The 27299-nt window shown below is 55.3% G+C and overlaps 2 protein-coding genes across 3 annotated transcripts in view; one reads left to right on the forward strand and one right to left on the reverse strand.

Moving 5' to 3' along the window:
* LOC308063854 (syntaxin-binding protein 4-like) overlaps positions 1-18900 on the reverse strand; it is a 47025-nt gene extending 28125 nt beyond the window's left edge. For both annotated transcript variants that reach the window (XM_080387380.1, XM_080387381.1), the window contains exons 1-3: positions 17759-18900; positions 5578-5651; positions 87-182 (exon numbers count right to left, since the gene is read on the reverse strand). In XM_080387380.1, the coding sequence (XP_080243506.1) occupies positions 87-182; positions 5578-5651; positions 17759-17826 (238 nt within the window). In that variant the 5' untranslated portion in view covers positions 17827-18900. The remainder of the gene's footprint in view (positions 1-86; positions 183-5577; positions 5652-17758) is intronic.
* A 106-nt stretch (positions 18901-19006) lies between these two features.
* Positions 19007-27299, forward strand: part of PPL (periplakin) — a 37046-nt gene continuing 28753 nt past the window's right edge. The window contains exon 1 of the mRNA XM_080387337.1: positions 19007-25630. Within this exon, the coding sequence (XP_080243463.1) occupies positions 25356-25630 (275 nt within the window). The 5' untranslated portion in view covers positions 19007-25355. The remainder of the gene's footprint in view (positions 25631-27299) is intronic.

Raw genomic sequence — 27299 nt, forward strand, 5'->3', positions numbered from 1 at the left:
GCACCTGAAATGTCTACTAAGGCAACATACAAAATAAATACACTGGATTTTGGCTTTTCTCAGACCTTGTGGCACTCTGTACTCACCGTCTACATAAGCAACACCCCCTGGAAGAATCCTCTTGACATAAACTCCATATTCTTCTCCAGTGAGTTCCTTGATGCCACCAATTACCTTAATACCTGGCAGAAAAAGAAGTGTCCATGACACAAAGGCAGAAGAATTGCAGTTTCTGCAGGCTGTCTCAGAAGGATGCAGCCTCTGGCAGTTTCCAAGCATGGCAGCATGGCCTGACACCCCTTTTACAACCATTTGTGGAGACCCCCATGTACGCCCCGCAGTGCACACACAGCAGCAGAAGGAAGAGGGTGCAGCCACCGAAACAACACCAAAGCTGAAGGCAGATGAGATAGCCCCTGCTCGGGGCAACGGTGGCGGGGACACCGCTTCTGAGAAGGGCCCAGGCAAGGAGTAGCCACCTTCCCCAGCCCTGAGCTCACAGGATCACAGAAGGGTTGGGTTGGAAGGGATCTTTGCAGGAGCAGGGACACCTTGCACTGGATCAGGCTGCCCAGAGCCCCGTCCAGCCTGACCCTGGATGTGTCCAGGGACGGGGCATCCACCACCTCCCTGGGCAGCCTGTCCAGTGTCTCACCACCCTCAGCAAAAAGTTTCTTCCTTATATCTAGTCTGAATCAACCCTCTTTTAGGACAAGGGGTAACAGTTTTAAACTATTGCAACAAGCCCTGCTAACAGGTCTGCCCCCATCTTTCTAACAAGCCCACTTTATGCCCTGGCAGGCTGCTGTAAGGTCTCCCCAAAGCCTTGTCTTCTCCAGGCTGAACCACCCCAACTCTCAGCCTGCCCACACAGGAGAGCTGCTCCAGCCTCCCATCATCCTTGTGGCCTCCTCTGGACGCGCTCCAACAGGTCCAAGTTCAACACTGCTGCTTTCTGGCTGTCTCAGCCCGCATTCATGTCTCTGCTAAGATTTGTCATTGGAAACATTACCAGAGACAAGTGCTTTCCCCAGGAGACCCCCTTCCAGGTGCAGCATTTGGACAAGCCCCAGGCTCAGTACAGTGGTGAGGACATCCCCCCTGCAAGCCCACCTGCCTGCCAGGCTCCAGCAGCATCTCCCATGCAGCCTCAAGCTGCCACCCATGGCAGAGCTGCGCATCAGGAGCCGCCACTTTTTAGCAGGGTTTGGACCGGGGGGAGCAGCCCAGAGGCAGGAGCCAGGCTGCAGGGGTGACCTGTGCTGTGGCTTTGAACCCCTCATTGTGGCAGCGTGGCTCGGGCGCCCTGTAGCACCTTGGCAAAGGGCTCACGCTCCGCACTGCCAGCTCGCCGGCCACGGGACCTGGCCCCGCTGCTGTTGGTAAGCTGGCTGGCAGGAAAAAGCCCAAGATACTTATTTCTCCAGGGCCCATTAAGTCCTGCTTCAAAGATCTGGGCTGTGGACAGAAGGATTAAAAATCCCGGATTAATTAACAAATCTCTCCTGAGAGCCACCAGTCAGGCATTTTGCTGCTCTGGGCAGCAGGGCACGCTGAGGACAGGCGGCTCCGCAGAGAGGGGCACTGCGAGCGGCCAGGCCAGCTTCACCCTCTGGCTGCTGCTCCGGGCTGATAAGCTGCTGCGAGCCACGGTGAGGTCCTGGGCTGCACAAAGTAACCCCCTGCGAGAAGTGCCTCCCTCCAGGGGAGCAGAGCAAAACACGAGACCCCTTTGTGAAAGGGGAGGGAAGAGTGGACCCTCAATCGGGAACACTTGGGACAATGGCACTAATCCCATCCCTAGTTCCCTTCCTTTTATAACCCAACCTCTTCTTTAAGGACCCTTGTAGTTTTCAGCTACTTCTAGGGAAATACCTTGTCTCTCAAGTCACCGTTACATTATAATTGTGATTAAAACCAGATTATTACAATTTTTCATTCCTATATGCACCCAACTGCTGCTTCCCCCAAGCACAAAACCCCAGCCCTGTCTGAGTGCTGGAGTTTAGTCTCTGAGATTGATGCTTTAACCCTCCAACCCCGAAGGCATCTACAAGGAGCTGTTTTGCTGGTGGCACTGGGTACTCACAGCAGAACACCTCAGGAGCAGGCATCAATATTGTTCTCCATTGCATTTTTAAAGAAATTTACTAAAATTGGAAATATTGCCCAAAAGAAGTATCTCCAAGGGGCACAAGCCTCACCAAGGCATGGGGGCAGGTCAGGCACCTGCAGGCCAAAGCGGGGAGGAGATGCTGCCATCCCAAAACCCACTGACAGAAGGTGAAACATGCTCACCACCGAGGATGCTCAGCTGAAAGCTTCTCAGCCTTGCCACCAGCTGGCAGAGAGACCCTGGGGAGCAGGCTCACACTCGGGGTGGGTTTGGGAAACCTCTGGCATGGAGGGTCCTGCAGAGGTGAAGCCCCATTGGTTTCCCTAGACAGGGAGGACACTGGAAATCTGAGCTGAGCGAAGGTGATGACTCAAGAAATCATCCCATGTCTGTCTTCACACTGGAACTTGAAGTCATTACGAATGATAAAGCACATTATACAAATCATGTGAAAAACTATCTCAGAAGAGGCGCAGCTGTAGCATCGCCCAGCAGCCCAGAAGGACCTGCTTGCGACAGGCTCCTCTGCCGAGGTATCAAATCAATAATGACTCATTTCCCTTTCGTGTCTGCAAATCAATTGAAATAATGGCTTAATATAGCTGAAGTATCTACAAATCCTCCTTTATCCCCAACGATGTCAGGAGAAAATCCGATCTTGTTATTAAAATCGGTGATTACTCGTAGTATTGCTCCCAGACACACTCAAACTTTGTTGGGGAGAGGAAAACCCCCTGACCTGTAACTCGCTTGCTGGCAAACCAGCCAGCTGCTCCAGGCTCTGCCCACACTGCCCTCCTACCCATCACCTCACCACGGAGGCACTGGGGGTGCCAGTCCTGCCCCCAGAGCTGCGCTGGGGAGTCCCCACCGGAGCGAGGAGGAGGAGGAGGAGGAGGAAGGGCTCACCCCATGCCAAGGTTTGGATTGAGCCATGGGGCAGCCTGGAACCAACTGCAACAAAGCGGAATCATCAAAGATTGTGGTGGTAGTATTCCTCGGAGTCTTCATATTTTATAAACATTTACATCATTCAAATTTATATTTGGGACCCAGTGTAGGTAAATAACGGCTCTTTAATTATCGCAACATCAAAGTCCCAGTATAATGCTTATTAAGTAATACTTAGGGCCAGATAATCTAGCCTATTTTGGATCCCTCTATTTAATCTTTCCTTTCTGGCAAAGGTCCTGGAGCTGATGCCCACATCTCCAGTATTTTCTCTTTTGCAGAATAAACATTTACGGGGAAACTCCGGGTGGATGTACAGGTTTGACTGACCAAGATGGACATTTTCTTCAGATTTCTTAGCATCCTATAAATTTCAAGACCCTCAAGCTTCTCTGGTGCACCTAATCCTGCTCCCATTAATGCCATTGTCATGGTTCTCAACTTCTCAGGCTCTAATCTCGCCTGTCTCCATACACCACAGGTCAAGGGGTGTCCTGGCTAATCTGGTTGTTTAGCCCAACTGTAATCATCTCCGGCGCACCCTGACCCCCTGGCCACCGTGCCGCGCTCCCGGCGGTCTGCTGGGAGAGACCGCCCGCCTTGCGCCTAAGCTAGCAATGTTCAATTACATTTCCCTTAATCCCCCTGTTGATCTCGCAGCCCCAGCCAGCTTTTTCTGTCTGGAGGAAGGGACAGATTGGAGGTGAATCACTTGCTGCCCTGTCCTAAGAAGATGAAGGTCAAGATAATGGGATCTCGGTGTTTCTGAGAAATGCTTCTTAATCAGCGCTTCCCTTTGATGGCTATTCTTTAATTCCAAGTTCAGGTTTTAGGAGCCGCCAGGTAACCCCTTTGAACTTCTGCTGAGGTTCACATGTGGGTTTCCACCTAAAGCCACAGAGCAACAGACCTGGGGCCAAACGCTGACCTGCCACACTGGCACCGAGTGGGCTGATGCTGCTCTAAAGGAACTCTGCTGGAATAACACCCACATCTGACCATCAAAAAACCTCATGAAGGCGCATTTTTTCCCCAAAAAACACATTGTGAGCAGCTACACCTATGGCAGACATAGGGCTCCTGCAAGCACTGGTCCTCAGCGGAGAGGGATGAATTCTAGAGGACAATTGCTTGTCTTGGGTGTTTCAAGCCTCACAGGAGAGGACGAAGAAAGCTGACTGTGGCATTAGAAAATCCACAAGACCCTGTAGAGGGTCTGTGAGACCCTGCAAAGACCCTCTGGCCACAGACTGGGGGAAAGGAGGAGCACTGGGCCCCAGCAAAGTGGCTCGCAGTGAGCTGCAACATCTGTGCGCTTCTTGCAGAGGTCAGCAGCAGCCCGGTGAGGCTTCTCTGGGTCTCCTCCTTTAACGAGCTAATCTAAGCCAACAGCTAAAATCCCATCAACTCAACCAAATCCACCTCTGGAGATTAAAATATCATATTCACCGAGTAAAGGCATTTCTCTGAGCTGCCATGAACCTCGTGAACAGAAGACTGGGGTAAGAGTCAGCAAAGCTGTTCCTCCATGGCAGAAAGCCTTGTTACCCAAGAGCTGGAAACAGCTGATAATGAAACTATAATTAACGTCAAGTCTCAGGAAACCTGAACCGGTTTCTCTGGTGAGTTGGACTTCTCAGGAGGGGTCCCCAAATTGTCACCCAGGGACCTCATCAAGGGGCCCACAGCTGCTCTGCGGGATGGTGGGCTGCACTCACAATTAAAAATTATGGGGGAGACTGCCTGGTGGACCCCAGGAAATCCTGCTGGCTTTTTTATAAAGGCCATGGAAGAGCACCAGTATTTGTGCTGCTGGATACACAGAGGTCCGATGAGATGCCGTGCTGGGTCTTTTTGGGCTGATTTTCATGATCCTGTGACTCTTTCTCACATTCTGATGGATCTGACCATCGCTTTTCCCTCCTCTTCTGCGCTTTGATGTTCAGAGTGCTGTGGATGGATGTCTGACTCGCTCAGTGCTCATACCCATACCCGTGGGCAAAACTTTCCCAAAACAACTCATACCGACCAGTCCCCAGGAGAGCTGCAGCACCCTGCGTCACCTGCTGGGGTGGCTTCCCAGGGGGACAGGCAGCTGGGAAGCGCTTAGCATTTTATTTATTTTTTTTATTATTATTATTATTTTTAATTTTAAAATGTTTTAAGTTTTAGATTTTAATTTAATTAATTCTGAAAATCCTGAAAAGCCTTTTTTCCCTCGCCCCATCCTGCTCAGGGGAGGGGCTCTCGTCCCAGGCTCCTGCACAGCTCTCAGCACTGCGGCTGCTCACCATCAACAGGGAATTAATCGGGATTTTGACTTTATTTTAACCTCCAAGCTGCAAAAGGTGCTTTCAGATGCTGGACACAGGCAGGCACAAGTACCAGTATTTCTGTGAGGTATCAGACTTGACATAGGGAAGCACATCAGACACAGGGGCTGGGGACTGAGGGGGTGTTCGAGCTACCCCAGCCCACCCTGATGTCCCTTGCAGAGGTTCAGTACTCACCCAGCCCGTTTGCACAATCATAGAAATCAAAGCAATGCACGGTTCGATCCATCCCGTATGGTCCCATGAGTGTCCTGGGAGAGAGAAGAAAGCATCTTTCATTCACGGGCTGAAAGAAACAGAGGCACAGGTGCCCAGGCAATGTGCGCACAAGCACATCCTTCCCACTGCCTTGGATATTGCCCACAAAATGATGCAGACACAGGTTGAGGGACACAACCCTGCATATTAAGCCCACACTGGTGAAAATCAACACCCTCCGAACCCCCCCGCGAAATTTATACAGATAAATGAGAGAATATGTGCAGGGCTGGACATCATCCTCCCCACCCAGCAAATCTGATGGACCTGTCTGTGATTCATTACCCCAGATTAACAGGGCTGGACAGCTGTCCAGCTCCCGGGAAATGAGATCAAAGCTCAGACCAATGTTCCGGGAATAAACCAGTTTCAAAAATACAGACAGCCTGTCATGAAGACAGCCGGGTGTGATCTGCTCCCGAGGTCTGTAAGGCAGGCAGCCTCCGTCCCTCCGGCAGGGACTCTGGAAAAGGGCAAAGCAAGATCTGCCGGGCTGCTTCAAGCTCCTGCCTCGCCTCGCCGAGGGCGGGAGCTTCCCATCGTAAGGCAAAGCAGGTGGAGGAGCGTTACACACCTGAGTCTCCCCCGTGCTGAGTAACTCTCCCAACCACCCCACAGCCTCCCCCTAAACACCGTCTGGCAAAGCAGGTGTCCCAGATAAATGACATTGAAAGCACCCAGCTCCATTCTGCCATAGCTGGGGACCTCCTTGGGTGACCCGTGGCAGCCACCCCCACGAGGATGGGTGACCTTGATCTGAGAAATCCAAAGCCAGGTGTTCCAGGTGGAAAACCAGGGGTGAGGGGCTCCTGGAACACTCTGCTTCCCAGAATTTAAGTCACAAGAGAAAAGGAGTTTCTGAATCCATATTGGATCCCAAATCTGGACACAGCTGAGAAGGTACCACGGCGTGGGGCACAACAGATGCAGGAGAGGAATAAACCTTGGGAGCTTCTCTTTTTCAGGTGTTCAAAATACCTCTCAAAATATAAAGCTATTCTGCAAAACCAGCGACACCCACCTCAAATATTCAGACTGGAAGCTTTTTTCTGTATTAAAAATACACCCCACCCACCCCCCTTGATATTCTTGCATTTTTCACGTATTCAAAAGACTGGACAAACAACTGGCCACATCTGGCTGACAGGAAGCAGAGCCTGAAGGCATCCCAGGCAGCCAGAGCAGCCCTGGGCCCAGACCGGTTCGATTTACCAGCCAGGATTTTCAGAGTATTTTGAGTAAATCCCCGAGGAAACTCCACCATGAGCAAACAGAAATAGCTGAAACGCAAGAGCGGTTTTGGTAAAGCAGATGCCTACTTGATACGATCAACTTTTATCCGCGATGCGGTGCACAAACAGCAGAGCAGAGCAAGCTTCGCTAATGCTAGAGACGCTAGAAACCCAACGACAGGCGCTAGTGACGACGTCCTCAGCTCTTTCTGCTGAGCGCAAGCCATCTCTGCCACCGAACCCTGGTCCTGGAGAAGCCACAGCAGGTGACCCTTGGCTAGAAGTAGCCGCCAGGACCCCCAGGGCTTCCCCATGCCCCTTCCCCAATTCCCGCCCCAGCTGGTGGGGGGATTACCTGCTGATGATGATGGCTCCCTTGTAAAGGACAGAGACGGTGGGCATCTTGCTGGCGGCGGCAGCCCAGCCCTGCCGGGCGCCAGCCACTCTGATTTGGCAGGAATCCGTTAAAGCAAAGGGAGAAAAAAAAAAAAAAAAGAAAAAAAAAAAAAAGAAAAAACAAGGGAGGTCGGAAGGGGTCACGTGGTCTCCCCGTATGCATGTTAATTCCGCCAAACGTTAACACAGATCAGCTAAAAACATCTCCAACTTTAGATTAAAGCTTATGCAAGCCACAGACGACATGGGCCGTCGCAAGCACCTTCCTGAAGCAGCGGGACGGGAGCTCTGCCATCCCCCAGCAGGGCTGTCGCACTCATCCTTAGCACAACAGGACAATTATTTGGATGCATCCTATCATGCGTCTTCGGGAACAGCCCCGCCAGGGATGAAGACCAACGTTCAGCCCAGGACATGCATGCTCACCATCCCTAAAGGCTTAAAATCTGTAGCAAAGCTTTGGAAGCAATAACACACTGTAACACTTAGGGGGTTAGGATTTTTTTTTTCCTTTTAGCATCTTTTCTAGCCTACAGCATTTCCTTCTTAATACAAAGCAAGTTCAGTGGTTCCACTCTCTGTTGGGAGGTCAGAAGTATGATTTGCCTCTAATCAGCCTCTTCCACTGCCACTTTGATGCACATCACTCAGCCAGGGCAGCAGCGTGACCCCTGTTTTGTGGAACGTGGGGATGGAGGGATGAAATGAAATTATCCAAGGTTGGCCAGCAAGCAGGGATGGACCTAGAACAAGCCACCTTGGGGCGTGGCAGGAGCAAGACTATGATCTTGGTGGGCAGAGTGTGAAATGAAGAGAAATTCCCTGGAAACATGTTCCCCCGGAGCTGTGGGAGGACACAGGTCCTGCATCCCTACTAGCTCCAGGGACAGCTAGGGTCAGAGGAAAGTTCTTGGCCCAGACTTCATCAACAATGTCTTCCTTATGCTGTTCCTGTAGCATCTCTCCACAGGCTGCTGGCCAAACCCCATTAGTGGTACCAGACCTCGTTAGCTGAGCATTAGCATAGATCAGTCCTGCTCAGGTGGGGATCAGGTATGGAAGTCCTTGCCTGCACTGCAAACTCTTTGCCAAACATTTCCTTGAATCTGATGCTGTTGAATATTACTTTTCCCATGTGCAAAAAACTAATTTTATTAGAAAGAGCTTCCCCAATGGCTGTGTGAAGCCTTGCTGGGCAAGTGCAAGGTGCTTTAAAACAATGACAAATGTGGACAGTTTTCCTGCATTTTAATTGCTTTTTTTTAAAGTGGCTTCCACTGGAGGGCATTCAGATGAAATATTAAAAACTGAGCAGACTAGACCTTTAGGTGGCCAAAACTCTCCTAGAAAATAAATTAATTTAGCTGCAAGATCAACATTTGGATAAATAACGCCAAGTAGGGATCACATGTAGATGCACATGGCGATACATTACAGGCATCCCACCAAACCAAGGCATGGCCAGCACCTAGTCCATGTCTGCATAAAGGCTTCGGCCAAATGGGGCTGAGCACAAGGGGTTATGCAGGGGGCCATTTCCCAGCCTGCTGGATGGCTGCAGCCTTCTCTGCACCAAGAGCCTCACAACACTTCTGATCCTCACAGTCACCCAATGGTGGGGAGATGCTCTTTCTCCTGCCATCCCACAGACGATGTCCAGCTCTCTGTGGAGCTGAACATCATGCTCCATCGAGGCTGGAGGGTCCAAGAGTCTGGTGACCCCCAGCCTTGGCCCTAAGTGACCTGGTCAAGGCTAGCTGGGAAGTTTTGTGGCAGAACAGACACACGAATTCAACTCCACTGGGGTGTAGTAACCCTCCATCCCTGCCTGTTCTATGATGGGGAGCTGGCCCACACCAGGGCATAGCATAGCTCCCCGACGAGCAGGAGCGCCCTGGCACCATGCCCACCTTGGGGTGACTTTTTGGGCAGCTCACCTGGGAATGGACACCACAGCAGCCCTCACCAATCAGCCTGCTGTCCATTACACTAACAATCATACTCCTAATGCACTAATCATCATTCCAGTCACAGTAAGAGACAATTTCTATCCCACCACCAAAATTCAATGTGCAACCTTCTGAGGTCCTTTGAGACTCTGCTAATAGAGCAATACACAGAATTAGCCCTTTGAGTCATGGACCAGAGCCTTGGCTGGAATAAATCAGTGCTGCTGAAAGAAAGGGGCAGCACAAGCACTGGAAGCAACATCAACAGGACAAGATGACCCCTCTGACCTGCTTCACAGGGGCTGCAGAACTGGTCACCAGAGCCAGGCTGGCCTGACCCAAAACATGCAGGCAAATGGGAGAGTTTCCCTACCTGGCAATTCAGCAATTCATCCACCCTGGTTTCTGCATTATAGGGAACAATTTCCACACTCAATGTCAAGCATATGTGTATTTATTTGGGGCTTGGGTCCTCAGCACCTTCAAAACCAAATCCTTCAGCAGCCCAACCATGGTCCCACCGACCGTGGTCCTTTCAACCGCTGCCAGCTGCACCCAGAAGGATGCTCGCCCTTCCCGCGTGCCGATGCTTCATACCAGCTGGGTGGGATGCTACAATAAGCCACACATTTGTCTGAGAGGTGGTGAAGTAAATGAAAACAGAAGCAAAGAGGCCCTCAGAGAAGAGGAGAGGGCTCAGGTTCCGAATTTATCTCCAAACCCTCACATCCTCAGCTCCAGCCTCTGAAATACAGGCTGACTCTGGCAAAAGCGTCAGACACTGATACTGCTCCTGCCAATCTGTCTTATTTACAGAAAGTTTCAGAAGTTTTTCAGTGTTCTAAAACTTGGGCTCACATTCAGAAAGGGTAACCGTGTAACTGGCCCAAGGGTCCCAGTCCTGCTCTGTGTAACCAGTGCTGAAGGCAAACATTGCACTGGCAAAGGGGATATGCCATACACTCAAGCTCTTCCCTGAGCTGGGACCTAGCTGAGCAACTCAGAGTAAATCCAGCTAGAAAGCCCAAGCTTCTTATCCCAGGAAACTGCTGACAAGCCTTTACATTTTTAAATTAATGGATGAATGGAAGAAGCACAAATAAGTACAAATTTAACACCACAGGACTAGACAGCATATAAACCTGCTCTTAACCTGCATGTCCACCTTTTTGTTGACTGCTAGAAAAAAAGTTTGAGAACTGATTGAAAAAGGGAAGGGGGTTGCTATGTAAAAAGTTATTTTTGCTTAAAAAATATTTTTAATATAAAAAGTTGAGTGAAACTGTATCAGTCAGCTTTACTTAACACTAGCATGCATAAGCAGGTGGGTGAAGCTATGAGTGGAATTGAAATAAGTCTCAGAGAAGGACCATAAGGTAAAAAAAATGCTGATGGCAAAAGATAGCACAAGTCAAGCACATTTCCCATACATTTTTCTAATAGATCATGAAGGGGAAAGCGGGAGAGAGAAACTGGGAGTGCTGGGGAGAGGTGCAGGGAGGGAGTGGGTTATGTACCGGCGCCTGCACCTGCTGCAGGGGTGCTCGTCCCCTACCCCGCAGCAGCCGGCTGGGCTGCTGATTCCTGCTGAGGAGCCCAGGGGGCAAAGCAGGCTGGTGCTGGTGCTGACTGTGCCCCTACACACCATCCCACCTTCTCCTCCAGGGCATCACAACTTCTCCAAACTGCCAGACTTTGACCACCACCCAGGGGAAGCAGGTGGAGAAGATGGTGGCAATATATTTGTCTGGGTTTCAGAAAGAAAAGCAGGAAAGAGGATGGCTGAAACAAGCACAACCCACAGTAAAGTTATTTTTTCTCATGATTTGAGTCTCCCCTTGCCCTTCCCTAGCCAGACTACAAGCACACTGTGCTGGGAGCAGCTGGCCCACAATAGGTGGAGGTCACAGGTTTAACATCGCTGGAGGTGCTGGCATCACAGCGGGTGGAGAGACGGCAAGCAGAAAGTACAAAAATGCATGGGAAGACATTTCCCAAGGCTCATCTTTTGTGAAACACACTTTCATTTGAAACTGAGGGGTTTGGTGAGTGCTCTCCCCAGCCAAACAGTTCTTTGCAGCCTGGCCACTCAGGGAGGGACATCTCCAGGTCACACTAAAGCCAGACAAGCAAAGAAATAGAGCCACTGGTCTGCTTGGTTATTCCAGCACCAACATTGAGGCTAAACCCCAGGAACTGATCTTCTCATGCAACTGAGCCTTCAGCACTGACTGGTGGCAAAGAGACCTGGAAATCTCGTGCAGCCCAAGCCACAGCCCATGGAGCTCCTTAGGCAGATGGAACAGGCAGCCTGTCTGAAACTAGAGCTAAAGAAATGTCTCCAGCACGTCTGTCTGCTGGTGGGACAGCCAAGACATCTCCACTGATCCCCTGGCTGAAGAGGACCCGCATATACCACTGTGCCGGAGCAGGGCTGCTTCCCCAGGGCACACAGAACCTCTGGGCTTCCAGGCTTGGAAGCCACCAGCTCCTGGATTTTGAAGGTATTAGTTTTCTATCCCTTCGTGAAGGTCTCCCATCCTTCCACGGGAAGGATGCTCTCTCCTGCTTCTCTCCCCCCTGAATTTTCCTGGCAGCACATTTTAAATTTGGATTTTCTCCTAAATACAATTATGCAATCCTGCCAGCCTCCAGCCAAGCCGCGTGCTGCCTCGAGGCTCCCTCCCCTTCAGTACCCAGGGCGGGAGATTTCAGCCTTCTTGCTTTAGAAAGCACCATTAGGATCAGAGATATAAAATAATGGTTTAGATAGGGATGCAACAAAACTGATATAAGTTTCTTTTCTATCCAACAGAAAATCGTGAGCATATGTAATTCTCTGCTACATTATTATCCACCTCTGCTCTGCGTGCTGGTTGAAGGACCTTCTGGGAAAGCAGCCTTTAGACTGGCAGTGGATAAAGGGCTCTTCTACATTTCTTCCTTGGTCTGTCTTCTGTCTCCTCCCTACCCTGCTTCTTGGGAAAGACCAGCGCAAGCACCAAAGTAGGAGAACGGCAGCCACCAAATTGCACCTGCAAGCTGGAGGAGCCGTGCATGGCTGTCCCCACAAACCAGGGCTGGCTCCTCACAGGCAGGCTCTCATTGCGGTCATGCTGGCTGTGGGATACGGAATTGTGAGATTTATGATGAAAAATAGCTACAGAAAGAGAGAAGACCCAACCACAGGGCCAGGCATGTTGGTGAGCATGAGACAAGGTGCATCCCTGGCAAGAACACAGAGCAAAATGCAAAAGTCAAGGGAAAGGGCCAGGTACAAGGATGCAGTGCTCTCAGACCTGCCAGCATGCTGGGAGGGGTTTGCCCACACCAGCACTCAGGGCAGCCAGGCTCAGCCACCCTTGCCGTGCGGGGCAGCCAAGCCTGGGTATGGCCAGACCCTGCGGGGATGCTCAGCCCAGCCCGATCCCAGTGAGCATCCATGACTGAACCAGGTACTTCAGCCAGGGCCAAATCACCCCAAATAAGTGGCAGCTCCAGGTAGGACCCTGAGCTCAGCAAAGCAGCGGCACAAGGATGCCAGAGCTGGGGATGGGTGGGTGGCACTGAAAGCAGCATCACCGAGCCCGTGGGGAGTCGCTGCACACGTCTTATCAGAGGAACAGGGTCTGAGCAGGTTTGCGTGGGTGGGAATTAGTTGGAGAGACATCCTGCAGCGGCAGTGAGGTCTGCCTGAGGGCTTTCAGCTCTGGAAAGCAGCAGTAAGATGTTCTGAGGTGGGAGGGTAGCCCTCACCAGGGCACTGTGTTATGGTCTCTGCCCGCATCCCACCAATGCCGAGAGCCATGGTGGGAGCAAAGAGCTGCCCAGGCAGCATCAGGCACTTGCTTAACAACAACCCAACATTTGTTTCATGACAAAACAAAATCAGCGTAGGCTGAAGAGACATTTACATCTGATTAGAAAACAGAAAAATGCAACTGTGCTGCTTACAGGATCAGCTACAAAGAACTGATAATAAATCAAACAAAAGAAATCATCTGCTACGGAACTGGGAAGCAGCTGCCTGTTGTCCACAGTCACGGTGCAGCCTGCACGGTTTTCATAAATATTACCCGTAGTGTTGCTTCAGATGAGCTCATGAGATCAGGGATGTTCACAGACAAGACTGAACAAAAGAGGGAACAAACAATCATAGGACTACAGAACAGCAGGTTGGAAGTGACCTCAAGGACTACCTGATCCAAACTTTCCTGGCAAGAGCATGCTCCAGCTCAGCACCCTGCCTGGCTGAAACTTAAGAGCATCCAACCGCTTCCCCGGGGACATTATTCCAATAGCTGATTGTTCTCATCACAAAAAATTTTCCTCTTGTGTCCAGTCAGAATCTCCCGAGGAGTAAACTGCATCCAAACAAAACCATGCTGCCAGCATTACTGGTGAAGGAAGCAGGCAGGTACTACGGGAAGCACCCAGGGACCAGCAGTGATGTGTGCCCGTCCCTGGGCGTCAGCAGCTCCCCGGCCACACAGAGGGGCGGCAGCAGATGAAGCGGTGCTGCTGGCCCCGGCCAGGGGATGCTTCTCCCCCGAGCCCAGCATCCTGCCGTTTCCCAGTGACACTGCTCATGGTGAAACCCCGTCCCCACGAGCGTAGCTGGCAGCAGTCACACATTGACCCTACGGGCACCTTCCTCCTCCCGATGGCCGTGCAGACCTCAGTGCTCCTTCATCTTCTTCCCCCAGGGCACAGAGGGGGATCCCAGGGGACTGGAGAAGCTGCCCAGGGGCAGCTGCTGCTTTTCACTGCCACCCACATGGCTGCACACCCAGGCCCCCCTCCCCGAGGTGGGTGGCCAGCCCTGGTCATTGCCACACGCCTCATCTCCGCAGTGTCCCTTCCTTGCAAAAGGGCTCAGTCCTCCAGGACAGGACAGAAAGGCACCATCCTTCCTCCAAGGAAAGCCAGAGGCTGTAGCACCCCTACCCCATCCTAACAAGCCCCCTTGCCAACCCAGCTCCACTCCCTGCAGCTAAGCATGGGTCTCCTCCGGCTTCAGAGGTCAGAAGGTGGCTCCTGGTGAACGTTCCATCCTCCCCACTCCTTGAACTGGTGGGTCACCCTTCACTCCTGCCCAAACCAAAGCCTGCTCATTAGTCTCAAGATGGAGAGGAGAGGAGATTTTAAAGCTGAGACACTTTTCCAATGCTTACACTCTCTTTCTCTTGAAGGACAATGTCTCCACCCTGAGCTGGATGCATCTCCTTACCCTTCAGGGAAAAGGACCCCTTCTCCCAGGGCATCTGCCCGGTGAACCAGCACCACCAGGCCAAGACCATGGGCAGTAGGAGATGCCACCTTTCACCAATGGCCAGGCTTTTCCATTCTTCAGTTCCTTTTATCACCCTCCTCTGAATTTCATCCCATTTTCCAATATCCTTCTCAACCAGTGGATTTCTTCAGCATGACAGATTCATCCCAAGGAACCTTTGCTGTCTAAAAGCCAGGTCTTTGCTGCCCCATCACCTACACACTGGGGGGGGGGGGGGGGGGGGGGGGGGCGGGAACAGGACAGGGTCTTCCAGGAGGGAGCTGATCCCACCTGGAAAGCATGCATCCAGTCAATCAAGGTGGAGCATTTTCCGGAGGTGCTTCTTGCCCGATGAGGAGATGAGGATGCCAGTCCACAGGCACCTGCCTTGCGGGGCTGGTGGGGCAGAGCTGGTCTCAGACCGCTGGGGCTTTGAGAAGGGTTACAAGTGTTTTCCCATGGACAGACCCCTCCATCGACATGCAGCTCTTCCCAGGCTGCTCTGAAAGGCTTTGGTTGAGGGAAAGGCAAAAGGGTTTCTTTAATTTGCCTGTCTCACAGTAATTAGGAAGAGAAGTTGTTTTGGGTGGAAGTGAGGTCATGCTTGGTCTGCCAGAGGTCTTCAGGAGGAATGTTTGTGCCAGCACCCCACACCCAGCTGTGGTAAGTGTCCCCCAACATCTGCTCCAGCCCAGACCTCCAATGTCCCCACTTGAGATTGGGTTTAACACAATTTGAATACAATCACGCAGGAAAGCTTGAACGAGCTCGCTTCATCCCACTCCAGCAGGACAAGGTGTGGTGGCATCTCACACACACGTGGAAGCCTTCCTCCCTCCTCCTCACCCTCCTGTGAGGCAGGTGATCTGCTGCTCTGCTCGAGGATGCGTGCTGTCACCCTGACTTGGGTGTCAGCTTCTGTGAAGGGTTAACAGGATTATAACCCTCCCTGCCTTTCTAAATCCCCCGGGCTGTGGGATTGGATGGTTATAAACTCATTAACTGGGGATGGTCAGTGGTGGGGGCTGCAGACCCTGCTCTCAGGCCACCAGTTTGTCCTCCCCACAGTAACTAGGGAAAACAAGAGAACGATGGCAGGAAACTCACCCAGGGGAATCCATAAGAAAGAAGATTGAAAGGAGGAGGGAACAGAAAACACCACATGCAGAAAGAAGGGAAAACAACATATTGGAGGGAAATATTTCAGAACACGCCACCGAGCCAGGAGCGCAGCAGAGGCTTGGGAAGAGCTTTGACCCATCCTTGAGCTGTGAACATCCCCATGCTCAAACTCGGACCCTGGCACAAGCCATAAACACAGCAGTAATGATAATGAAGGGGGGGGGGGGGGGGGGGCGGGGCGCGGGCCAGCCTAGCACCCCGGCTGTGCCCAGCGAGGAGCCAGTAGCAGCTTTGCACCCACCTGGGGCACACTCAGCCAGTCCAGCCACCAGATGCAGGAGCTGCCTGGTGTCAATGCACCTTTGGGGCTGTTTTATTTCCTGCTGAGTCTGGCAAAGCTCCTGTGCCAAAGCCACCGTTGCAAAATCTGCTTACAGCCTCCAGCAGCCACTCTCTGGAGGAGCGAAGCTGTACGGGACAGCCCCACAGGGTCACACCAGCATCACCACCGGGGGAAACTGGTGCTGAGGGATGAGCCACTGGTCCAGCCGCAGCAATCACCACCCTGCATCCTGATGATGCCAGGCAAGGTCCCACTGGCAGCTCATGTTTATTTATTAAATTCCTATTTCAAACTCCAAAATTAATCTTTTAATCAGCAGCAGAGCAGGGTCATACTTATCAGAACGCCGGGGAGGTGTTATCTCCCTGCCATCTGCTCGCCAGCTTCCGCTGTGTCCCGGCAGAGCCGCCAGACAGCCAAACACCGGCCAGAGCATCTGGCACCCATCACATGCAGGAACCAGTCCCCCGACACAGAGCTGGCTGTCCCTTGGCTTGGGCTCTGCTCCTGCACAAAGCATATCCCAGCAGACAACGCTGGGGGAATTTCTGACTCAAAACCCTGGCACATGAGCAGATTTCTGAGTTAAAAACTGGGGTTTGAGCACCTTTGCCTTGGAAGTGCAGGGAAGCAGGGCTTAGCAGCCCCACGGAGCCACGGGTGCCCAGGGGACCCTGGTGAGGCTGCTGGTGCTGCTGGGCAGAGATGTAGCTCTGCCTGGCCCTGTGCACACACCATCAGCACCCATCTGTGTCACCAGCCTGGCAGTGTTCCCCAAAACACACTCATGAGTCATGCCTGTGCTGCATGTCCTTCTGACCAGCAACAGATTCTGCTTTTTCTTCACTCAGAAACAGCAGGGAAGCATCAGCATAAAACCCCAAACCAATCTCTCGGGTGACAGCAGCTGTCACCCCAGGGTGCTGCCCTCACTGGCCTGCTTGCACCTCCCTGGGGTGCTGGCACTCTGCAGCCCCCCCAGCCCTTGCTCCAATAACCTACTTCAGCAGGAGATGGATCGTGCCCAGCAGCATCCCTCGTCCCTGGGGACTGCAGGGTGCCGTGGGTTCTTGCTCCCTAGGGGGGACATCCAGGCTCAGGCAGCCCAAGAAAGCCTCTGCCAAACCTCAGGGTGGCCCCGAGAGCCCTCCGGGCCCCTGCCGGCTCTGGATCCGGCCCACTGACCCCCAGTTAATCGGCTAAAGCCACATGCTGTGAACCCTGGTCGCGGCCTCAGCTGTGCTCCCGCCGGCTCTCTCTGCCCTACATAGACATCTGCAGCCATCCTGCACCCGCCTTCACCTCCCATCCCCTGTGCCATGCCTGCTACCTTCCCCGCAGCCACCTGGGGGTCCCTGCTCCACACCCACCTGCCCCCCACGCACCAGCATGGGGTGGACACAGTTCCTTTGGGGAGGCTGGTTTATGCCAGATGAGAGAGCCCAGCACCAGGGCTGCAACAGGAGAAAGAGCACCCACAACCACGTGCAGAGGCTGCAGGTGCTTCCCAGCTGCTGCCTGTAAAATAAATCCCCTTCTCCATCCCTGGCTGATACCAGTCTCACCTGTGCACTGCCCCTCCCAGGGGAGCTTGGATGCTGGTGCTGTGGGACCCCTACAAGAGCCTGCCCTCTGCCCTCAGAGAGGCCACCAAAATGAGTTGAATTAAACCCCGCAAAAAGCCATAGGGTCACCAAACACATCCTCCCTAACTGCTCCCAAAGATGGGGTCCCAGACGCTGAGCGATGTCCTATTCCCGGCGTGGCAGCATCCTGCCCTGCTTACCAGTAAATGAGAGAAAGCCCATCGAAATGCTCCAGGTCGCAGCCAGGGGACTGGAAGTAGGACATCATCCGGGGTCACTTGTCCCCACCGAACCCTTAGGGCTGCTGTGGCTGGCTCCCACTGCCCAGGGCCATGGGCTCAGAGTGCCAGCGGCTGGCACGGCTCCGCGGCACAGCTCCGCGGCACGGCTCCCAGCCACAGCCAGCTACATCTAATCCCGGACCAGCAAGCATGTGATCGTCCCTCTCCCAGCTCCACCCGGCTAAACCCTGCCGATGTCTCCAGTTCTGCGGTGCTGGCTGGCGGTGCCGCTGCCCGGGGATGCTGCGGTAGGGCTAATTCCAGCTGGCAGGTCCGAGCCCCCGCCAAGGTCAGAGCTGCTCGGGACATGGCACAGCGAGTGCCTCCGCCATGGGACCCCCTCGCGCCTGGCAGAGTTGTCCCATCGCCAGCATGTGGCTGTCAGCGGGGCCGTGTCCTGCTCTCCCTGCCCAGCACGGCCCCTGCCTCAATAATCTGAGCATTTATTTTAGCAGGATGAGTCCTTCACCCCCTGCCAGTGAGGTCCCCGCCTCGCCTTGCACTTGCAGTGGCTGGTAATGAATGGTATAATCATTAATGGTCGTTATAGCATTAATGATGGTTATAATCATTAATGATGGCTATAATCAATGGTTAACCCGCCACCACAAACCATTTAAAGCCAATTGCAGGTGTCGCCGACCTGCAGTAAGCTGAGGTGACAGGCACTGCTCCCCTCCTCCCCAGCCACTGTCAGCAGGCTTCAGCATTTCTAATTATTTATATAATTTGGGGCACAATTCTTGCATGGGTTTTTCCCCCCTTGTTTAACATCCTCTGGTCAACACCCCAGGATCTGAATGATCCTTTAGACTATTAGGAAAACCCTGGGAGCGAGTGTCAGTGGGCAGATGGAAGCTCTTTGAAAGGGGGGGGGGGGGGGGGGGGAGTTATCCGTGTAAATTATCCCAGAGGGGCGAGGTCACAGCAAGCCCTGTTGTGCTTCCCTGTATCCAGCTGTGGGTGGGATGGATGGACAGCAGGATGGGCAGACAGCAGGACAGGCACATAGGTCAGGATTCAGGATGATGGAAAAGACACAAATGAACATCAACCCACTGCATGATGCATATTTTATTTCTCCCTTTCCCCACCAGGCAGCAGCCTGGGATGACCGGGACCTGCGGATTAGGTGAGTCCTGAGGATTATGAAATGCATCTGTCTGTCCCCATCCTGCATGGCCTGGGAAAGGCACCAGCACCACAGGGACCAGGTCCTGCGCTCACCACTCCCCCCAGCTCCAGGTGATGCTGGGACACTTGGGACTAACTGGGGAAAACACCAAATGGTAGAGATGGGGCAATCTGTCTGAGGCATCCCACAGGCACTGGGCACGGCACATGTCTGGGGATCCGGTGGTGGCCGGTGGCACCTCCAGCTAGGGCATGAGTGGGAGCTCGTGGGAGGTGAGATGGGAGACCTCGGGAGCAGGTCACTGTGGCCACCCCAGCCCGTGCCACCCACGCTGTGACAAAAAGGAGGAAGGAGGCCAGTGGGCAGACCCGGACCCGGGACAGGCGGGCGCAGGGCCCCACAGCACCCGGCAGCTGCCCAGGAGGATGCACCCATGCCCGGAGTGACAGCCCACAGGCGCTGCTCGCCGGGCATTAACAGAGCTGCTGGAGAAGGAGATGAATTACGGCTGATCCTGCTCAGCATCCTTTCCGAGTGACTGTGCAGGATGTGCCAATGCCAAAATCCTTTTCACCTGCCGCCTCCCAGCCTGGTGACAGGTCCCCTGAGGAGGCTCCACCCGGCACAGCCGGCACTGCCAGACCTTGGTCCCTGCGCACCTCTAGGGGTGCAGCTCAGCTTTACACCCTCCCTGAGCCAACCCTCCGCAATACATCCCTGGCCGGGACCTCTGTCCATAGGGGCACCCCATGGTGCATTTGGGGGGTGCACGACCTTCCCCAGCCCAACGAACCCTCGTGCCGAGGGGTGCCGGTACCCCATGCTGGTGTGGGGCGAGCCACCTGCTCCCACGGCTGTCGCAACCCAGTGCCGGGTGGTGCCGGGTGTGAGCCCCGGGACTGGTTTCTGCTGCTGGGAGAGGACGGGCAGCAGGGTTTGCCGAAACTGCTGGGAACTGGCGGGTGCAGGGGTGCTGGGGTGCTGGGGTGCCGCAGCCAGCTCAGGCTGGGCCGGCCTCTCCCAGTCTCACCAGTCGGGATTTACAAGAGCAGTGTCACCCTGCTCTGGGGCAGGACAGCACCCAGCAGCCATGGGGATGGCAAGGTCACCCTGATCCTGCCCTGGTGCCTGTGGTCCAGCTCCACCAGGGCACCTGGTGCCCTGGGGCATCATTTCCACCTCCCTCCTTGCAGCTGCTGGGATGCCCCCATGGATACATTCCCCCTTGCCCGCAGCACTGGGGGATCACAGCATCCCCTGAGCCAGGCTTGTGGGGTGAATCACGGAGACCTGCTGGGGAACAAGGCGCTGCCTTGCCCTTTCCACGATATTTTCCGTGCTGGCGGAAGCAGAGCATTATCTTCCTCGCCCATCAGAGGCAGCTGCCCCTGGGTGCGCTCCATCTGCATATTTATACAGATGCAAACGTTACACCCCGGAAATTCCCAGCCTTTACATCACAGGCTAAAGCCTGCCGTGGAGCCTTGACCTTTTTCTCCCTTTCGATGGGTTCTGGAGAGCTTGTGCCAGGGCAGACTGTGCCTTGGGACACCCCAGCCAGGACCCCTGCTGCAGGTGACGCTGCCCTGCGGGCACCAGGATCCCCTTCAGCATTGGGACCACCGTGAAGGTTTGGGGCTGCAGCAGGGCACAGCTCACTGCTGAGATCCCATGAGACCAGTACTCCTGCACGGGTGTCCAGGGCTGCAGCACCGTGCCACGCAAGAGTCAGAGGGGACACCTGCGTGTTCTCCCCGGGAGCCGGGACCCCCCCACCCTCTCCATCCCTTCATAAGACAGGAGAATAAAGACTAAGAGCAGCTGCTGCCACCTCAGATGCAGTGAGCACAATGCAATCTTAAAATCCCAATGCCACGAGCCCTGTCCTACAGTGCTCAGTGCCTTTCTGAAAGCCGTGTCTGTGGATGCAGGATAGGGACCTGTCAAGGTGGGGGTGTCCCCCTCTGTCTGTCCCCCCACATTCTGGTGCAGATGTCACCCATCCCCATGCCTGCTGTGTGTGCCACTGCTTGGTGCCTCCAGCCTGGCACAGGTGACACCAGCACCCCAAAGCCACCACACCAGCATGCTCAGCTGCACCGCTGGTGACAAGACATACCCTCTGCTCTGTACTGCACTGGGAGGATGAGGAAGAGCTGAATTTAATTTATTCCATGCTGCATTTTCATGCCAAATGAGTCAGAGCGCCGGCCTCACTCAGCCTTTGTTTTGCTTGGCTGCTAGCGACGGCTTTTGCTTAGTGTTTGTTCAATATTTAACTCCCTTGATGGCTCTTGGGCTCAAACCAGCAAGTGCAGCAGAAAAAGCCACTTCCCTGCTGGGGCGGGAGCTTTCTCGTCCTTCAGCTCTGCTTAGGAGCAATACACTTGTTTTATCCTATTTATTTCTCGGAGCTTGGTGAAGCCCTGAGCTTGGTCCTTCGAGTCACCACATCCCATAAACCCCCTTGAAAGCTACTGGGGCTCACAGGGGCTGGAGCAGCCAGCTTGGCTGCTAATTTCAGAGCAAGACCAGCCTTAAACAGAGGTGCGGGAGGTTTCGCCCGGCACAGGACCAGTTAGGAACGAGCGCGGCTGCATTCCTGTGCACGTGGGAGCCAGCAAGAAGGAAGCATCAATGTGGAGGTGTTTCAGTGCCCTGCTTTCCTGTGCCGTGCCGGCTGCGGGCAGGAGCTCCCCTCCCAACCCCATAGCCAGCAACCCCCTGAAGCGGGAGCGAGCAGTTCAGCTGGCCCCTCCAAGGGCTGCCCAAAAGTCCCACCCACAAAATAATTCAGGTTTTGGCCAATCTACTGTTGGTTTGTGTTCTAGTGTGTGTCTCAGCTTTTCAAGGAGATTTCCAAATTTTTTTGACCCTACCTCCCCCATCCAAAGCTAAATCCTAAAATTCTTCATTGGGAAATGCTGCTGAAAAGCTGTCGGGGCTGAGCATTCCCACACCCAGCTCCTTTGCTGCGATGGGTCCCCAAAACCCCTCGGCACCACAGGACATGCTGGGGCTGCGATGCCTTTCAGGGCCGCTGCCAGGACGCTGCCTTCACCCACCAAGCCCCGATGCCTTCCCAAATTAGGATGGGCTTGTGTGGGGTGGGACAGTGGGACATGGTGGGATGGAAGCCCATCACGAAGGTGTCAGCAGGGAGCAGGACCCCCCCAGCTGATGCTCATCCCGCACCTCTCGGCAGCGGGGCTGGCCTTGGCCGGCGGCGGTGGGGAGGGTGCAGGGTGGAGTGGGGTGAGCTCGGCAGGGTGTGGGACCCATGCCAGCCAAGGGCTTGCCAGGAAAATGCAATCTTATTACATAAACCATGCCTCTCTCCCACTCCCCTCCTGCGGCAGCAGCTCAAGAGCTTCCTACCCAGGTTAAGTCAATATTGCCACATTGCTGCCTCTGTCGAGGCACTCACCCTTGTGGAAGGAGATCGATGGGCGTTTCAGGGCTGGAGAGGAGTCACTCCCCTCCCAGGGGTCCCAGTGTGCTCCAGCTCTGAGTTCTGCTTCCTGGGGTCCCTCGGAGCAGCACCACTGGGGCTCGGCATCCTCCCACGAGCTCCCAGCTATCCCGCAACAGGACTCAGCCCTGCTCAGCAGCTCCCTGGGCATCACAGGGCCAAAGCCCTCTCCCCAGCACGGGCTCCGGGCTGGCAGGACACCCCTACTTCCCAATGCTCAAGAGGCTTCAGAGGAGCTGGCAGCACCACCTCTGGGTACCGGCCTGGCGTGCACCGCGTCTGACAGGAGCTGGGGGGGCGCAGGTTGCAGCGGGGACTGGCTGCATGGGGAAAGCCCCTGAAAGGCTCATTTGCAAAATAAATACTGCAAAAAAAAATTCCTCCCATCTCAAGAGGCTCCAGCAGACCCCAGCTGGGGAGGAAACCTCAGCACAGCATGTGCGGTCCTTTGGGCAGGCACCAGAGCTCCTATGAGAGCTGCCAGCACCCCCGAACCACAGGCCCTCAGGTCCCCAAAAGCATGCTGTGCAGTATGGCTTTGAACAGCGCCTCTGATCCCAAGCCAAAGTAAAGGCAAAATACCTGGGCAGTTTACATAAGACATAGTTTTCCACTACGACGGAGTTTCTCTCTGCCCGGTGTTTCACCCAGCAGCTGCAATTTTGCAGCTTTCAAGGGCATTCACACACAAAAATGAGCCACGCCAGAGATGAGGGCAGATTAGGAGGATTAAGGCTGCAGAGCTGATGCAGGAGAAGATGCAATGTAAAAACCCTCCGGTAGGCAAAGGCATTTCATCCCAAAACCCAGCCGCTGCTCACCTTTGCAAAGGGTTTAGAAACGAGGAGGGCTCCAGGATTCGTACAGCACATGGAGGGGAAGCTGGAAGAGGTGCACCCTGAGCACCTGGGAACATGTTGCTGCTAGATATTGGGGGGGGCATACAAAAGCACAAAAACCAGAAAGCGTTTCCAGAGCAACTAAAGATGCACAGAACTTCACACGGTAAAATAAAAGTAGGTGGGTTGGGGTTCTCTGTCCTCGCCTCCCCTTGTTTCGGGCTCAGAGCCAGTGCATGCTCCCCGAGGAGGGGGATACAGGTGCTGCCTGGCCGGGCACGGGTGCCCTTGCAGCACGGGGATGCTCACAACCTCTGAGCAAACCGCAGCACCAGGCAATTCCTCCTCCCCCTACAAAATAGGGAAAGCCTGCTCTGCTCCTCAGTGCGGGCAGGAGCATGGCCATGGCGGGGAGTGTGCCAGCCTCCCGGCACTGCCAGCCCAACCAGCCCGCAGGGATTAACCAGTACCGGGGGGTCAGATGAACGGTTCTTACCAAGGCAATTCTCACAAACTGAATCTATTTGGAAGCACAAATTGAAGCTGGGCGCCTTGGAAGACAAATCTGTAACCTCAGTCATAGTTAAAACAGAGTCATCATGGATGGTAACTGATAAAGCCCAGAAAGTCGGCCCCTGCCAGTGCGGGGTCAGGCCAGCAGCCCCCATCCAGGCCGTTCCAGGGCTGCCACTCTCGGGATGCTCCAGCCTCACCCCGGCACCCCCGGCAGTGGACGGGGCATGAGTCTCATCGCATGATTTCACCCCATGGGAAGCTCGATCCCAGCTGGACCCTGCTGCCCCTGCAGGACATGGCACTGCCAGATCAGGCTTCAGCACAGCCTCGGGCACCTGCGAGTGTGTTAAATGTGCCTCTGCTCACTAAAGATGCTTGGCTGGATGAGGCCATGAAAACCCAAAGCACTGCAGGGTGATAGCCCTGCTCCAGGGAGGTTCAAGGCTCTGTGGGTTTCAGCCTCACAGCCGAGCTGGTTTGTGGTGACTTATTCACCCCCAAGAAGTGGCTGGCAAAGCCGGGGAGCGCAGCTGGACCACCCCAGTGCCACGGAGCCTCCAGCAGCCACTATGCTGCGTGCCGGTGCGTTCAGCCCCTGTGAGGAAACTGTCTCTCACCCCCCCAAAAGCAGCTGGGAGGACAATCCACACCAAACTGGGATGGAGGAAACTCTCCTACAAACACACACACACACCCCCCAAGACTTGCCTTGCGCTGCTGCTGCCAGATCCACAGCCTGCCAGCACCCCGGGCAGGTGAAGCTGGACCCACACAGGGATGTCTCGCTGCCCAGAGGGCTCTGTGCTCTTTAAGGGTGCCCGGGACAAGCCACCCTGGAGCAGAGGCAATCCGACTCACGCAGGGGATCGGGATCAATAGGTCACAGCATGCACTGACTTGCCCCCAGAATGAAAATCAGCAGAGGATTTGGGGCTGGTGGGGAAGCTACAATCAGGCCTTTAATCCCACATGGACACAAAATCCCAGGATAAAAAGGCCAGAGCTGGTCCTAATTGCTGACTGCCCTGTGCTTGTGGATATGTGAGCAAAACCTCTTAGGCTGCCCTGGGCCTGGGAGAGGCACCTCATTGCCTCCTTGCTGCCTGTATGCCCGACCCCCAGGGAGAAGGGGGTCCCCCTGTGCGGGGGGGGACCTGCCCCAGCGCTGGCAAGGGCAGCACCACCACTGGTCCCGAGGGGGCTGCCGGCCCTCGGAAGGATGCCCCGGCCCCAGCCGTGATGCTCGGCAGCTGGTTGCTCTGGAGGACAGAAACCAGGAGGGAGATGCTGGGGCAAAGCGGGGAGGCGGGTTGAGGGGGGCAGCTAGCCCCCTTGGCCACCCCTCCGTGCCTGCACCCCCAGCCCAGCGACCCTGCACCGCGTCGGAGCTGGGGGACCCCCCCAGCTGCTCTCCGCTCTGCTGCCGCGCTGGCTCCGGGGGGATGTCACGGTTGACCCTGCCCATTTGAGGGGGGGGCAGCCCCAGCAGGGCTGGAACTGAGAGCACTGGGTTCCACCAGAACCCTCCAGGAAGCCGGGGAGCGCCGGGGGAGGATGCTGCGGGGGTGGGGGGGCAGGGGCGGGCAGGGGGCGGGTAGAAGGCAGGCAGGGGGCGGGCAGGGGGCAGGCAAGAGGCAGGCAGGAGGCGGGCAGGGGGCAGGCGGGGGGCGGTGCGGCCCCGTCCCCGCCCGGTGGCGGTGCAGAGGCTGCGGGCGGCGGCGGGGGAAGCGCAGGCGGGAGCGCGGCGGGCGCCGTGCCGGGGACGCGATGCACTCGCTCTTCAGGAAACGCAACAAAGGGAAATACAGCCCCTCCGCGCAGAAGAAAAGGTGAGTGTCCCGGCCCCGGGCAGCCCCGCTCCTGCCGGTTCGGGCAGCGCCGCTATCCCGGAGCTCCCGCCCCGCAGCATCCCCTCCCGGCGCCGCGGCTTGGCGGAGCCTGGGCACCCCCGAGGTGTGGGCACCCCCGAGGTGTGGGAACCCCCGAGGTGTGGGCATCGCCGAGGTGTGGGTAGGCCCCTGAGGTGTGGGCACCCCCAAGGTGTGGGCACCCCTGAGGTGTGGGTACTCCTCGAGGTGTGGGCATCCCCGAGGTGTGGGCATCCCCGAGGTGTGGGCATCCCCGAGGTGTCAGCTCCTCTCCGAGCTGGGTCCGCATCATTTGTGCCAGGTGGGGGCACTAAGATGTTTTCTCCCCGGTCCCCCTCGCACTGCGGAGCGGTAGCTCCCGGGAGCAGGGTCTTTCGCTTCCCAGGCATGTGCAGGGTCAGATCTTAGGGCAGAAAACTCGGGCTGCCCTCAGCCTTCACCCACTTGTTCCATCCCCACCAAGTATTCTGTCGATCATCTTTTCCTCAGCTCTCCCTGACAGAGCAGGGACACGTTTCAGTTGTACTGGTCATAAAATAAGAGCATGTGCTGGATGTGCCTCATGAAAGGTCACTGCTATAAGGGAAAAGACAAACACCCACCCCCCCCCTCCCCGAGAAGGCTCAGCCCCTCTCTGGGCTGTGCCATGCACTTCGGCAGGAGAGCAGGTGGTCCCCAGCCCCTGCCCGCACAGGGGACACGTTCCCAATGAGGTGGATGTTTGGATTGAGGTAGATGTTCAGATCGGTTCAGAAGCGCATCCTGCATTTCCCAAGGCTCCGGCGCACGTGGAGCGGGATGGCTGGTGCCCATTTGAGCCCACGGGTTGTTCATCCCTCCCCAGAGGCACCTGCCCTGGCCGGTGGGCTCAGAGCAGCCGCCAGGCTTCCAAAAATCCCCCACTGGGAAGGAAACTGGGGAGCTGGTACAGGGGCTGAGGTGCATTTGAGGACCCAGAAAGGGATCGGTCATCCCAGAAGGCACCTATGTCTTCCAAGCTGGGGAGCCTCTCGCTGCTGCCTGCCCATGGGTGCGGTGCTGTGGGGTGTAGGAGGGGTGTTCCTCAAGAGGAGGGTGCTGCCCTGGCACAGTGGATGCTCAGGCTTTGGCGTTTGCTGAGTTCCCTCTGGGCTGGGGCTCCAGCTTCAGCCCTGGGGACGGGCTCCCCCGGCAGCCCGGCTGGCTCAGCAGGGCCACCCAGGCTCCTGCTCCCAAAGCCTGAGGCATGCTCTGCTGCCAGCTCCTGCCCTGGGGAGGGCTGGCAGGAGGAGACGGGTGGCACAGAGCCCCCTGAGGCTCAGCATGCACCTCCCTGATGGCCCCAGCATTCCCATGGTCAAAGGATGGCCTAAATACCTGGTTGCATTTCTAGTCTTCAAGGGTGCTAGCTGAAGGCTTGAAAATGAGAAACAGCACACCTGGGTTGCAGCTCAGGACTCTGAGCAGCATCAGGATGCTGGGAGGCAGGAGGAGACAGACCTGGTCCATGCTGGGTGCCCACCCTGGGGCTGTGGCTGGGATCCCCACTGCTGCACTCCGAGCCCTGCCAGCTCATGTCATCTGTTGGCGGATGGGGCTTGGGAACACGATCGTCCCTCCACCACCCTGCCTGCAAGCCCAGCTGGCTCCG

Source organism: Falco punctatus (assembly GCF_963210335.1).
Source record: "Falco punctatus genome assembly, chromosome: 4".
NCBI lineage: Eukaryota > Metazoa > Chordata > Aves > Falconiformes > Falconidae > Falco > Falco punctatus.